The 13,564-nt window shown below is 33.4% G+C and overlaps 1 protein-coding gene across 1 annotated transcript in view; it reads left to right on the top strand.

The window, feature by feature from the left end:
* Positions 1-13,564, top strand: part of KNL1 (kinetochore scaffold 1) — a 29,162-nt gene that overhangs the window by 2,282 nt on the left and 13,316 nt on the right. The window contains exons 5-14 of the mRNA XM_087704493.1: positions 1,003-1,049; positions 1,162-1,207; positions 1,599-1,636; positions 2,716-2,765; positions 3,712-8,151; positions 8,477-8,621; positions 9,905-9,972; positions 10,266-10,364; positions 11,593-11,708; positions 12,694-12,784. Of these exons, the coding sequence (XP_087560619.1) occupies positions 1,003-1,049; positions 1,162-1,207; positions 1,599-1,636; positions 2,716-2,765; positions 3,712-8,151; positions 8,477-8,621; positions 9,905-9,972; positions 10,266-10,364; positions 11,593-11,708; positions 12,694-12,784 (5,140 nt within the window). The remainder of the gene's footprint in view (positions 1-1,002; positions 1,050-1,161; positions 1,208-1,598; positions 1,637-2,715; positions 2,766-3,711; positions 8,152-8,476; positions 8,622-9,904; positions 9,973-10,265; positions 10,365-11,592; positions 11,709-12,693; positions 12,785-13,564) is intronic.

The following is a 13,564-nucleotide window of genomic DNA, read 5'->3' as shown; positions in this document are numbered from 1 at the left end:
ATTTAATGCTAGCAATTCAAAAGTAAATAAAGTATATAGATTAGGATATGCAGTGCAAACATCTTAACTGTTAAAGCAGGTGTAACATTTTCTGAAGAGTCTCCAGTTTATGCCCAGAAATGACTTGGTAAGAGCAACTTTCCAGGCACTGAATAGAATCAAGTTTGAAAGAGAGTACAAGTTAATTCAGTCAGGGCTGAATGCAAGATTGGGTAATACAATACAGCTGTGAAACTATCTGGAGTCCAAGGAGAGAAGATAATTTAGAACAGGGGTGTCAAATTGGTGGCATCACCGTGGCGTCAAGTAACGTATCAGGACTTTTTCCCCCTTCACTAACCAGATGGGGGTGGAGCAAGCACATGACATATCTGGCCCTTGGGCCGCGAGTTTGACATCCCTAATTTAGAAGATGTTTGGTTCACAAGTTGCATCTGTCAGCACTTTATTAAATAAAATAAACCTTTTTCACATTTAAAAGTGCAACTTCTTTATGAAGTTGCTGACAATTGCAGTTCATTCCCAGTTACCTTTTTTCCTTGAAATCCTAATAGCTGCACAGCTCTATTCAAATTTCTTCTTCTTTTGCTATTTGTGCAGTAGGAAAGAAACTAGACCAAGATGGCTGACTGAGTGGATATATTTCTTTAAAAAAATATCTATCATCTTGCAAGCAGCTAAGAATAATAGATATTTGAATTATTTTCTTGAGAGCTAAAGAATCAGAAAGGAGCATATCAGAGTTTTTCAATGTTTATAATCCCTCAGTGTATATGATTTTAATGTTATGTTGCATAAGCCAATTGCCATATCCATCCCATACTTAAGAACTATTCGGAATATAAGACTGGAAATTGCTTTTTTGGGGGGGGGGTATCTTAAGCAAAGTGCAAGATCTTTAGGTCAGTATTTCTTGTGAAGTGAAAATACTGTTGTGTTAAAAGATAATTTCTTCTAAATTTATATTTTAAGTAAAAATTCTAAATGTATCACTGTTTTTAGGGTCTTTCCACATGATCCTCAAACTTTTGTTGAATTAAATCATGCAGGTGAGAATTTTTAAATTATCCTTAATTAATATATATAGATAAAATATATGTATTACATTACTACGATAACCACATATGCTTCTTATAACTGATCATTTTTCACAATGTTCAGTTGTAGAACCTTCAAATGAAACGAGAAATCAAAATCTGCTAAATGAGTAAGTTATTGAATGAATAGAATATCAAATAATTTCTTTTAAAATGGCTAATCACTTTATTTTGTATGCATTTATACTAATATGGGATTGTTTGTTTGATACATTTAATAAATTCATCTTTATCATGTTATTAGTATTACAGTTCACAATTCTAAACTTGTTGACTAAATGGCCTGATCCATACTTGCAATTGAAGCTTAGAAGGTTTTCACTAATAATATGTTTTCAGACAAATCAATATTTTAACAATATCCATAATTTTGTTATAAGTGTTAAATTTCTTAGAAACATTCTACTAAGTCCAGCGTTTATAATTTCAAATTATACTTCCTGCTTGTTTTGCTTAATTAGCCTTTTAATAAGTTGATTTTAAGTTGGTTTCTTTTTCCAGAAATGAAGAACCAGAAGCTACCAAGTGTGAGATAACTGGTAATATTTATTTTCTTACTTTTTATTTATGCAGGTATTTAAATGGCCATCCAATCAATATTCAAAGCTTTATTGATAAATGTGCTTTATAAAAACATCATTGCTAAGTAGTCATATACCTTGATTTTGTGACAGAGAAGCTTCTGAATCCCAATAGGCTCATATCAAATGGTTTTATGATAAAACTTCCAGTTTTTTGAATTGCAGATAAACTGGATATAAGAAAAAATGGTAGAACAAACTGTACAGAAGAAAAGAGCTAAATCAAGGGGCAATATTAGACAATGCATTAGCAATAGCAAGTAACACTTATAATTATATTCTGCCCCATAGTGCTTTACAGCATTTCCTGAGCATTTTACAACGTTAGTATATTGCCCCCAACAAGCTGGGTACCCAGTTTACCATCCACAGAAGGCTGAGTCAACCTTGAGCAGATCAGGATTGAATTCCTGGAATGAGCAGTATGTTATCCCTGCAGTACTGCATTCTTACAATGCCATCACAGATCCACATATAGGGAAGAATGTATCCCTATATGAAGGTGAAGGGGAAAAATAAGACTTGAGGGCATGCCATTTGCAAAGAGAACAAAAAAAGAAGTGTGATGTCATCATGCAAATGACACAACTTACATATTTATTTCGGATATCATGAGTTCTAGTCCTGCCTTAGATATGAAAAATAGGCTTGGTGACTTTGGGCTAGTCCTCTCTCTCTCAATCCAACCCACCTCACAGAAAAATAGGAGGAAAAAGGTATGCTTGCTACCTTGAGTTATTTATGAAGAATACTAAAGGCAGGATAAAATTAAAAAATCGAATAATCATATCATTTGCCTGATTATGCATATAATATTGTGGTTCGTAATTAGTATCGTTGCTTGAACAATAGGAAACAGAATGGATACCAAATGGGATACAAGATGGATACTATAAAGAAATTTCTTGAATCTAGAAAATGTAATCTTTTGCTAGCACTAGGTTAGGGGAGAGAACAGATTGATTTTAGTAAAAAATTATACGGCATGTTAACATAACACTAACCAAAAGGATTTAATCCTATTTTCTTCCTCAAAGGGATGAACACTTTACTTCATGCTCCTATCCACACTTTGCAACATATGGAGGTAAAATATACTAATTTTTAATTATGTAATCATATCTATTTAATACAGTACAGTATGATGTATTGGAATGGTATTGGAATGATAAAAACATCTATAAATACTAGTACAAGTTTTTTAAAAAAAAGAGCTAATACTGCTTTCAGTAATTCCATGAGTTGACGGATATCTACCATATCATCGTTCTTTTCATTGTTGCTTATTACTTTTGGCAGCAACTCAAATAATACTTTAAGCTCTTATTTAAATGGATGATAGTTTATTTCATTCAAATTGTTTGGACAGAAGATTTAACTGGAGAGCTTTAGCTTGCAAATTACAATACCTGTTCATACATAAGAGAAATACAAATTTAAATATTTTCAATATTTTTTTATTTAGATTCAACAATGATTTTTAATTCCATATTTTTCATTTTATACTCTTAACATACGTCCTTAAAACTTTCTCTTCATTTCTCTGCTTTCATGTAATGTATTTAAACACCTTTCTGCCAGTAAACATATCTTGAAGATTTTCTCCTTTCTTAAAAATAACTTTATAAGAATGACTATTGAGAGCATTTGGAATTTGTGATGCCCTAAGTACTCATTAAAACTTTCTTTTCTTTGAAACCTGAGGTATAATCTGTACATTAAATATATGTAATTGATCTGAACTTTTAGGGAAATATCTCTCTTTTTATCTTCTTTTATTGTGGATAATAATTGCTTAGTTTCAAAATTCTTTTTTGTCATGGTTTTCAGTTTAACACAATCACATTTGAGCCCAGAATTATTGAACCATTCCCATTTTTATGAAATTCAAAAGATGAATTTAAAACAAGTAGTGTATTTTAATTTATTTATAGAAAGGACAGAGCTTTGGCATTCAGTGTAACATAGGTTTGTAAAACATAGCTTAAATATAATTAGTGGTTAAAATGTCCGTGCTTTCTTCTTTTTTATAGTGTCTTGATGCCAACCCTAGCCAAGAGTTGAACATGGTAGATAGAACACTGATTTTTTCAGAACAAAATGAAATGGATATGACATCTGGTCACACAATCTTGATTACCCATGACACTAAAGTTTGTCAAGACACTGACAAACCCAAGAAAATAAATTTTGAATCATTTTTGTCTGAGATAAAACCTAGAAAAAAAACTTCACAAGTTACTGAAACCTGCTTCTCATATAGTTCTGTAGAAATGAATGAGGGCAATTTATCTCAACAGAAGACAAATACTGAAAAGACACAGAAAATTAATTTAGGAGAGTTTTTGGGAAGTTTAAAGTCCACTAAATTGTTTTCAGCACCCTGTAATGAGATCCCTTCAAGTGGAGCAGCTTTAGAAAGAAGCACTTATTCTTCCAAACAAAATGCAAGTTCTCATTTGCAAATGGAAAATTGCAACATGACTACTGTCTTTGGAGGACTTGATAATAGGCAACATGGTGAAACCTCTGCTCTATCTATTGAAAAAGGCATTTGTGCTTCAAAGCAATTAGGATGTGCTGAAAGTATGGATGTAATTACTACCAATACAGAAAGACTTTTGCCATCTGGAACTAGCTCAAGTAGCATGATACATCAACAACAGAATCTTGGAAAGGATAAATCAGTTACTCATAGCACAGTTAGCTGTACTCTAAGGACTTCAAATTCTCAGCTTGGTATTCAGCAAAACACAAATATGTCTCACAGTGAAATAAATGTAAATAACAAGGAAGCAAATATTAACCATAATTCTGCCATAACTAACAGGGACACTTTACCCTCACAAACCAGTTTTGTGACTATTACAGAACCTTCTGTCACTTCTGTGCCTGTTCTCCATGGTGATAAAACTAATTTCTCTGAAGATATGGAAATGACCAAGAATTGTACAGGTTTAATCTGGGAAGTTCATTCTAAAGGAACAGATGGCCCTGTTCATGGCTTAGATCAAAAACAGAAAACTGATGTTTTTGAGCTAATGGACAGAACTAATATTAGAGAGATTGAGATGGACATTACAAAAAACCATGTTTCCATGAATTCTTACTTAAACAGCATGCATCATTCTAACTTAGTCAGTAAAATGACTGCTGCAGATCAGCAAAATTATTACGGTAACGTGGAGCTTTTAAATCAAAGAGTAAATCTTAACTCTGCAAGAAATATAAACTTAAATACAAGTCAAGTTTCCAAGAGTTTTAAAAAGCAGGTAGAGACTCCATTAATGCCATATACTACTAGTGGTATCACTAAATGGACTAACTCAGCAATAGGAGATAGTACAATTAATAAATCAATTGGGCTTTCAAACAATGCAGTATCTTTAATACCTGAACATGAAAATACCTTCGCTTCCAGTGAGAATATGGAAATAAATAAAGCAATAGGATCCTTAAGACATAATTCTCTGAAGCCTGTTGCATTCTGCGATATACCACAGCAGTTGACAGGTGCTAGTAGGAAAAGCATAACTGATTCAGATTCTGATAAGTTTATGGCATTGCCGTTGAGCGAAGACAATGAAATGGAGATTACCAAGAGCTGTACGGTGCCAGTAAATTACAACATGCTGCGGCAAGAGAGAACCACTGAAGTGTTTCCCTTCGAATCTGTAGACAAAACTACTAATATATATAATGATATGGATGAAACTAAACCTATAACATGTATAATAAATCAGCACGTAGAAAATTCTGGTTCCCAGATTATGCAAAAGCCTGGTAGAACTAGGCCAACCAAAGATAGGACTATTGTGTTTTCCCTCAATGACGGGAATGAAATGGACATTACCAGAAGCTACACAGTAGCATTAAATCATGATCCTGTCACTTTTGCAGAAGATAGGCCTGTTCTTTCAATTGTATCTTCAAATGAAGCTATCCTATCTACATTAAATGATGGTGCGGAAATAACTAATCCTCTTGCAAGTGAAACTCTTAGAAGTATATCTGACTTCCTTAACGTGCCAAAGCAGGGTGCAGGAACTGGAAGGAAAACAATTGAGTCAGATAGTGATAGGTCTGTTGCATTTCCTTTGAGTGCAAACAGTAAATTAGAATTTAGGAAGAACCTTACAGAGGCAGTAGAAAGAACTCAAGAACAAACTTCATCTTCTGAAGAGAATATCAACATTAATATATCAAATAATATGGCAGTAAATAAAAGCATGTCTTTTGCTCCTTCAGATAAAACTGTAATGTTTGTGCATAATAATGACATGGAACTCACTAAACCAATTAGTATGACATCTATCAAAGATACTGTCTTTGAGACTTTACAGTCAAAAAACAAAGAAAATAGCAAAGCGATTCTAGTAAAATCAGCCAAGAAAGGAACTGATCTGTGTTTTCTGGATGAAAATGAGATGGAAATGACAAGAAGTCATACAGTAGCAGTCAACTATGATCTCCAACATGCTAAGGCGGCCCCTCAGAAATTGTTCGTAGATCCTGCAAGTGAAACCAGTTTGTCTGTACATAATAACTTTGAAACAATAAGTAAATCTTCAAGTTTTGTTCCTGCAGAAAACACCATGATTATGAGCAGTCATGATATGGAAATGACAAAATATTTACCAGCTGAAATTTTCAAAAATAGTCTAAAACCTTTGCGACAGAAAAGAAATTTAAATTGTGATTCTACTTTAGTAGACCCAGATAATAATAGTGTTTTTGCCCAACAACATAATGAAATGGAGATTACAAAATGCCACACGGTGTTAGTTAACCATGATGATGTTTTCCATAACAAAAAGATTCTACAAACATCTATTCAGAATAATATGGATACTGCAGGATTTCCTAAAATTGCCAAAAATCCTGAAGAAATTTTTCATAAGAAACCAGAAAAGAATGCTGAATGGGAGTTCTCTTCAAATCAAACAGCTAATGAGCCAGTAAATACTAATATGCACACAGTAATGTTTGATAACAAAACAATTGAATATTGCCAGGTTGCTAACCAAACTAAACAACTTTTTCCTTTCAATAAAACTAATGCATTCACATCTTATCAGGATGGCACAGAAGCTACTAGTTTGCACTCTGATACTATAAGTTGTGGGAATCTGCAGGAATTTAAGAAAGAGATGCTAGAAAAAAATATGGAACAGAATCACGAGGAAAATGATCTGGAATTTATAAAAAAAGACACAGTTACCAACAAGGAACATAACTGCTACGTGGTGTCTGCTGAAAAACAGATACCAAACACTTCCAGAATGTCAAAAGAAAAAACTGTTGCTTTTTCAGATGATGGGAACATGGAGATAACTAGCAACTACACAACAGGAATTGAAAAGAAGTTTATGAGTGATAGAAATGAATGTGAGTTGCATTCCCTTGCTATATCTAATGCAGAATGCTCTGCTTCAATAGTTGATTGTGAAAAGAAATTAAATATTGACAAAATTACATCTGAAAAGTCCATTGTCCAAGCACAGCAGAACATTTTGAATACTAAAGAGAGACTAGAGCCTTGCACAGCTAAAATTAATCATATGAAAGAAACGATCTCAATTGTAGATTCAAATAAAGAGAACGAATTGATATTTCCTATCAGAAAGTCCTCTCTAGTGCCAACCTTACCTGATGAAATTGCCCTTGGTTTAAACAGGGAGAAAAACCTATTAAATGAAAGCAAAATGGAAAAAGACCTTAAAAAACTATCTCAGTCAAGACAAGTAGATGATATTACTATAAAAGAAATGGATGTACTTCCAGTGGAAGAGCCAGTCATTTTAAATAAAGAATCTAGTGTTATCAACAACTGTCCAAAGTTACAAGATGCTGAGAAGAAACCAGAACTTGTTCTGTTTTCTTGTGATGCCCAGTCCAGTCTTAGTGAAGAATTGCCCAAGCTGATAATGAAGCCAGATTGTTCCTTGAAAGAAGATAGGAGAATTGAATCCAATGCAATGGCTTCTAAAGCAGGGATAAATACAAGTTCTACTGATGGCATTCCTCTTAATGTACATTTAAATACAGATAACAATAAAATAAGAATAATGCCCTTGGCTGTCTTCCCACCTAAATTACCAAATAAAAGAAAATCTGCACTTTCCAACAAAGAAGCTCCTGCTGCCAAATTGGATAAAAATTCAGAAATTCAAGATTCTGAAGTTTCTTTACTTACAAAGAGTTCCTCAGATAAAATAAACCAGAAATTGTGTCCTTTTTACATAGATGAAGAACTGCTTCCTTCATATGCAGAGGAAATGGATTCTAATGAATCTTTATGTCATGAAGTGCCAGAAAAATGTCTTGACAAGATACATGAAAAAATGATTGTTAATAAAATGGTTGAAACAAATCAAAAATTAAAGAGACCTATAAATCAAGAAAATGAGGACATTCAAGAAGAAAAAAAGTTCAAGAAAGATATGGACTGGAATGATATTGCAGAAAAAAAGGTTGGTAAAAGTTTACTATTTTGTTCAGTTCTTGCAAATCTGTGGGTTAAAAAAATAATTACCAACCATAGGATTTTATTTTAAAGAAGATCAGTACTACCTACAAATTAGCTAGGTAATATTGGAAAACAGATTATTTCAGTTTTAATGCTGGCACCTGTGCCTTGAGAATAAAAATACTCTTAACAAAAAATGGTGATAATGAATAGGTTATATAACTGAAAAAAGCATATAATTTTAAACTAAAGATGTATATAACCTGTAAAATATTTGTAATATTTCTTGTGATTTGATATTTTATGAATAATGACTATTTTAATTTTAGATCCTTCATAGCACAGAGGTACCTCATAACGACACAGAAACTGAAGAAAATAAACATATTCCAGAAGTGGTGGCCACAAAACAGAAAAAGAAACAAAGCAGCAATAACCTTTTTGATTCATTTAAGGTTGAAACAAGTTGCAATAGTAAGATTTCTTTCAAACTAATGACTTAAATAACAACTGAAATACAGTAGAGGCATTTGCAGTATTGTATATGGAAGTTTTTCCTTCAGTTGTCAGAAGGTATTTGGGCTTATTTCATGCAGCTTATCTACTACAATTGCTCATATTATTCAGAAGTAGTTCACTCTAAAGATGGTTCTTGTTAAGAGTAACAAATCTTTAGGTTCTATGCACAATTCCTCTATATGTGAATTTTAGCTAATGTGCTGTGGTCCTGTTCATTCATACAATTACTGTTGTACTTGTCATGCCAGTTTCAGAATATTGATTACCATATCAGATACTCCATACCTCCCAAATAGATACAGTTCCAAATGAAGAGCTACAGATAATAAACTATTTTTTTTAAAAAATTAGAGCCTAACAGGGGAACAAGGGAAATGTTTGTGGCTCATGATTTCTCAAGGCATCTTTATGGGAGTTATCAATAGTGAGGATGGACACAGTCAGAAAGTAGGGGAAGAGAATGTAAGACGGATATTGTTAACTTCTTTAAAGTTGTCTTAACCTGAACCCAAACCACATTCTCTCTAGCGTTTCTGTGTATTTTCTATCTGCATTATATTTTCTATAATATAGATGATAGAAAATACACAGAAATGCTAGAGAGAATATTATATTATATTATATTTTCTATAATATTATATAATATCAGTCCCTCTGTTTCCATGAATCTGGGTGGGCAAACTAATTATTGGGTTTCCTTATGTGGGTGGGGCTGAATTATTGAGACTAAGTTTCTAAGAATTTAAGAAGGGAACTGAAAAAGGTTTTTTTTTTATTATTATTTTTTTTTTAAACTGGGAAGGTTGGTTGGTTGGTTCTTCCTGCTCTGTGGATGTTATGACATCACTGGCCATGCCCACTATGGTCTAGGCAGGATCCAAAAAAGAATGCAAACTGGAGATTAAAAAAAAGTTTACCATCACTGCCATAAATTGGCAGTTGTGTTTTTTAGATTTAGATGTTTTTTAGAAACATGGGGTGAGATGCTAGATGACTTTAAATTCAAATACTGGTAGAATTATTTCTTCCTATTCCTATCAGAAACCCTACAAATAAGGTGCTGCTTCTCATTTATCTCAAAGTTTATTAGAATATTAAATGAGAAAAAAATGAAACTTTATGCCAAATAAAATCAAAATTAAAATCATTTAGGCTGTAAACTAATGCTATTGTTACTGATATATATATCTTTAGGTGGGATTTTTTTCTCACATCCCTCACCTATTTTTTTCTTCTAGTTCATCAAAACATTGAACTGGAGACTCAGCTTCTCATGGATAGTATTTGTGAACAAAATTTGCAAGAGGTATATATTAAATTATACTGTTTTCTTTCAAAACATTTTGATACATAAGGAATGACCTAGAAATCTAGCAGGTTTCTCATAATGTTTAATTAGCTAGATTTTGTGTTGCCCGTTTTGCTGAAATTGTGACTGTCGACCTATTATCTTAGATAATGCTTTCATACACTGAATTAATTTTTATTCTTACATTTTGGTTATAGCTTAATGTGTATATTAAAAATATAATAAAAAAATCTTGAGACTTTTGATTTCAACTCCAAACTAATGTTTTTACTTAAACGTTTCCATTTTAGAAATTGCTGGAAGGTACTATCACAGTTCGTGAATTTTTCACACTTCTCCAAGTCCATGTTTTAATACAAATGCCTCGTCAGAGTCACCTTCCGGTCAAGGTATGTATGTGTAAAAGGTCCTAGTATCGTATTTTTTGGAGTATAAGACGCACCGAAGTATAAGACGCACCAAGGTTTTGAAGAGGCAATTTTTTTTAAAAAGTAGGTAGGGAGAGAGAGTGAGAGAGAGAGAAATACAGTAGGTAGGTAAGGAGAGAGAAAGTAGGTAGGTAGATAGATAGAGGGATAGAGAGAGAGGGAGAAATACAGGAGGTAAGTAGGGAGAGAGTGAGAGTAGGTAGGTAGGTAAATAGAAGTATAGAGAAAGAGAGAGAGAGAAATAAAGTAGGTAGGTAGGGAGAGAATGTGGGTAGGTAGGTAGGTAGTTGTTTGCAAGTGTATTTATCCATGTGCTGGAGAAGGAAATCGCTGACAACCTGCAGCACCTAAAGCTTGTTTCTGCTGGCACAGCACTTGATCAATGTCATTCTAATCAATCACTAACTAAAGAGCTTTCCAAAGGAGGAGGGAGTTTTTGCACTCTGCAAACCTCCCCAAAATGGCCCATTTTTTGCGAAAATGGGCCCTTTTTAAAAAAAAATAAAAGGCATGAATAGCCTTGCGGGGGTGTCTTGCAGAGTGCTGCTGAGGGGTGGGGGGGAGCAAAAAAGAGCAAAAGGTCATTTTTCGCGAAAACTGGCTTTTTTTGTAAAAAAAAATTGCATGCATAGCCTTATGGAGGCTTATCAAGTGCTGCGGGGGGGGGAGGCCCTTTTTTGGCTCATTTCTGCCCTCCCCAGACCCCAGGAACTGTCTGAAAGCCTTCATAAGGCTAGGCCATTTTGGTGCGGGGGGGGGGGGGCTTTGGGAGGCAAAAAAATTCTCTATTCAGTGTATAAGACGCACCCAGATTTTCAGCCTCTTTTTTGAGGAAAAAAGGTGTATCTTATACTCTGAAAAATACAGTAATTATGTTGCAATATGACTAAGAATTTGATTTTACTACTGAAACAAGCCTAGTGCTTTATATTAGAGATTTAAGATTCATCAATATGCATATTGTACTTTATAGGTCTCATTCAGCCATTATAAACATATTTTTTAACATTCAGTTTAATTTACATTTATACAATTTTGGCCTCTGGAATAGCTGTACCAAGAAGGAAGCAATTAGTATTGCTTCCAGTTCAATTCTGTGCATATTGGTTTTCTCAAGTCTAAACAGGAACATTCTAATTCTAATTAGATTCCTTCTTAAGAAACTATATATGTTTTTTCCCCTCTGTAGCACACAATCAATACATCATATGTCCCAGAAGATGAAATTCTCAGCTACTGCATCTATCAACCCAAATTACAGGTTTATAAGGAAGACTGTCAAACTCTTCACACAATAATAGAAGAGTAAGATACTCCCAATTTTTCTTCAGACATTACTTGTATTAATATCTACTTAAAACTTGATATGAATTGCAATATTATTGATATCAGTTGATCACTTTAATGTGTGCATTGTAATTCAGAAATAATTATGAATTCTTATAAAAAAGATTACAAAGTAGAGCTGTGCATTAAATGGAAACAAAAGCAATACATGCCAATTGCCCAGTGTCTGAATTTTGATCACATGACCACGGGGATACTATGACATTTAGCAATGGCTAAATGTGAAAAACGGTCATACAGACACTTTTTTCAATGCTATTATAACTAAATGGTTTAGCTCTGCACTATCTGTATGTTTAGCTTTTTTTAATCCCATACTTGTGCTTAGGAAAAGTTCTGATAATGTCACTAAAGCGAGAATAGAAGGAGAGCAGATTTGAAGTGTAAATTACTTACTGCCTATGGATTGATCACTATGTAGCACACTATGGCATTAGACAAAGTCCTTGAGAAAAATCGAACAATTGTAATGCAGATATGGACATTTTTTTTAAAAAAAGAAGTATCCCATAATTTCAAATGTGCTGCCCTCTTAAAAGTCTGCTTTCTTGCTGTATAGTAGACATCCAGTAAAGATGACTGTATAGAAATCCTCAAAATTAGAGCTAACTACAAGAATAATGTAATATGTCTATTAATAATCATTTTGGTTCTGTTCTGTGAATAGTTCTACAGTTTTTTGTGTTTAGACATGCAGGCAAAGCAGAAGTGAGTGAAAATAGAGGTTAAACATTAAACATTATGAGTGCATGGCTCAGTGACCCAACATCTCCTCCAAGTTGTTTATATTTGGGTATCTGAAAGCTTTCTTTAAAAATCCCTGAAAACCTTGCAGGGATACTGCAGGAAAAGTTGGTACAGCCACCCTTTGTTTTACTGGATCCCAGCCAAGTTATTTCTGCTTTCTATCAATAGACTTGCACAGATGTTTGTTTTATTTCAGATTAAAACTTCATGCAGCTGATCAAGATAAACTTCTGATGAATATGAATAAAAGTTTTTGGGAAGTAATGAAAACTTGCTCAAAGGAAGAGGTATAAGACGACTGATTTATTCTGCTTAATTATAACTATTGGAATGTGTCAATAACCTATCTTAATTTATGAATATTTGGGTTTTTTACTAGGGCACTTTGTATAAAAATTGCTTAAATATGCTCACTTTAAAAATAGTTTTATATAAATGAAAACAGTATATAAATAAAAAGATATAAGAAAAATATGTACAGATAGTTACTGCATGCTCCTTCATTGATAATGGACTATTCTTTTAGATTGAATAACTTTAAATAAAAATTTAAAATGTTTCAATAGGTGTTGTAGAAGCAGATGCTTTTATCAATTCCACAAAGATCTTCCAGAAAAAACACTACTAAGGAGGATTTGTTAAATAGGACAGAGATGTTGAAGTGATAGGTAACATGATAGCAATATTTTAGTATTTAAGAGGCTGTCACAAAGAAGAGAGGGTCAACTTATTTTCCAAATCATCAGAAGGCCAGACAAGAAACAATGGATGGAAACTAATCAAGAAGAGAAACTTCCTAACAGTGAGAACAATTAACCAGTGGAACAGCTTGCCTTCAGAAGTTTTGGGTGCTTCATCACTGGAGGTTTTTAAGAAGAGACTTGTCTCAAATTGTATAGGATCTCCTGCTTGAGCAGGGGGGTTAGACTAGAAGTCTCTTCCATCTCTATTGTGAATGATTGATTGATTGATTGAAGTGAGGCTGGGGCTATCCTTAGAAATTAAACAGAAGCTTGCGATGGACTTCTTGTTTCCAAGTTGTCTATATGATGAAGTTAATTCAGCAG

This window comes from Thamnophis sirtalis, unplaced genomic scaffold (genome assembly GCF_051295495.1).
Source record: "Thamnophis sirtalis isolate CommonGarterSnake01/CBP01778 unplaced genomic scaffold, rThaSir2_p1.2 scaffold_1, whole genome shotgun sequence".
NCBI lineage: Eukaryota > Metazoa > Chordata > Lepidosauria > Squamata > Natricidae > Thamnophis > Thamnophis sirtalis.
Note: the sequence above shows the minus strand (reverse complement) of the source record. Positions and strands in the feature narration are given on the sequence as shown.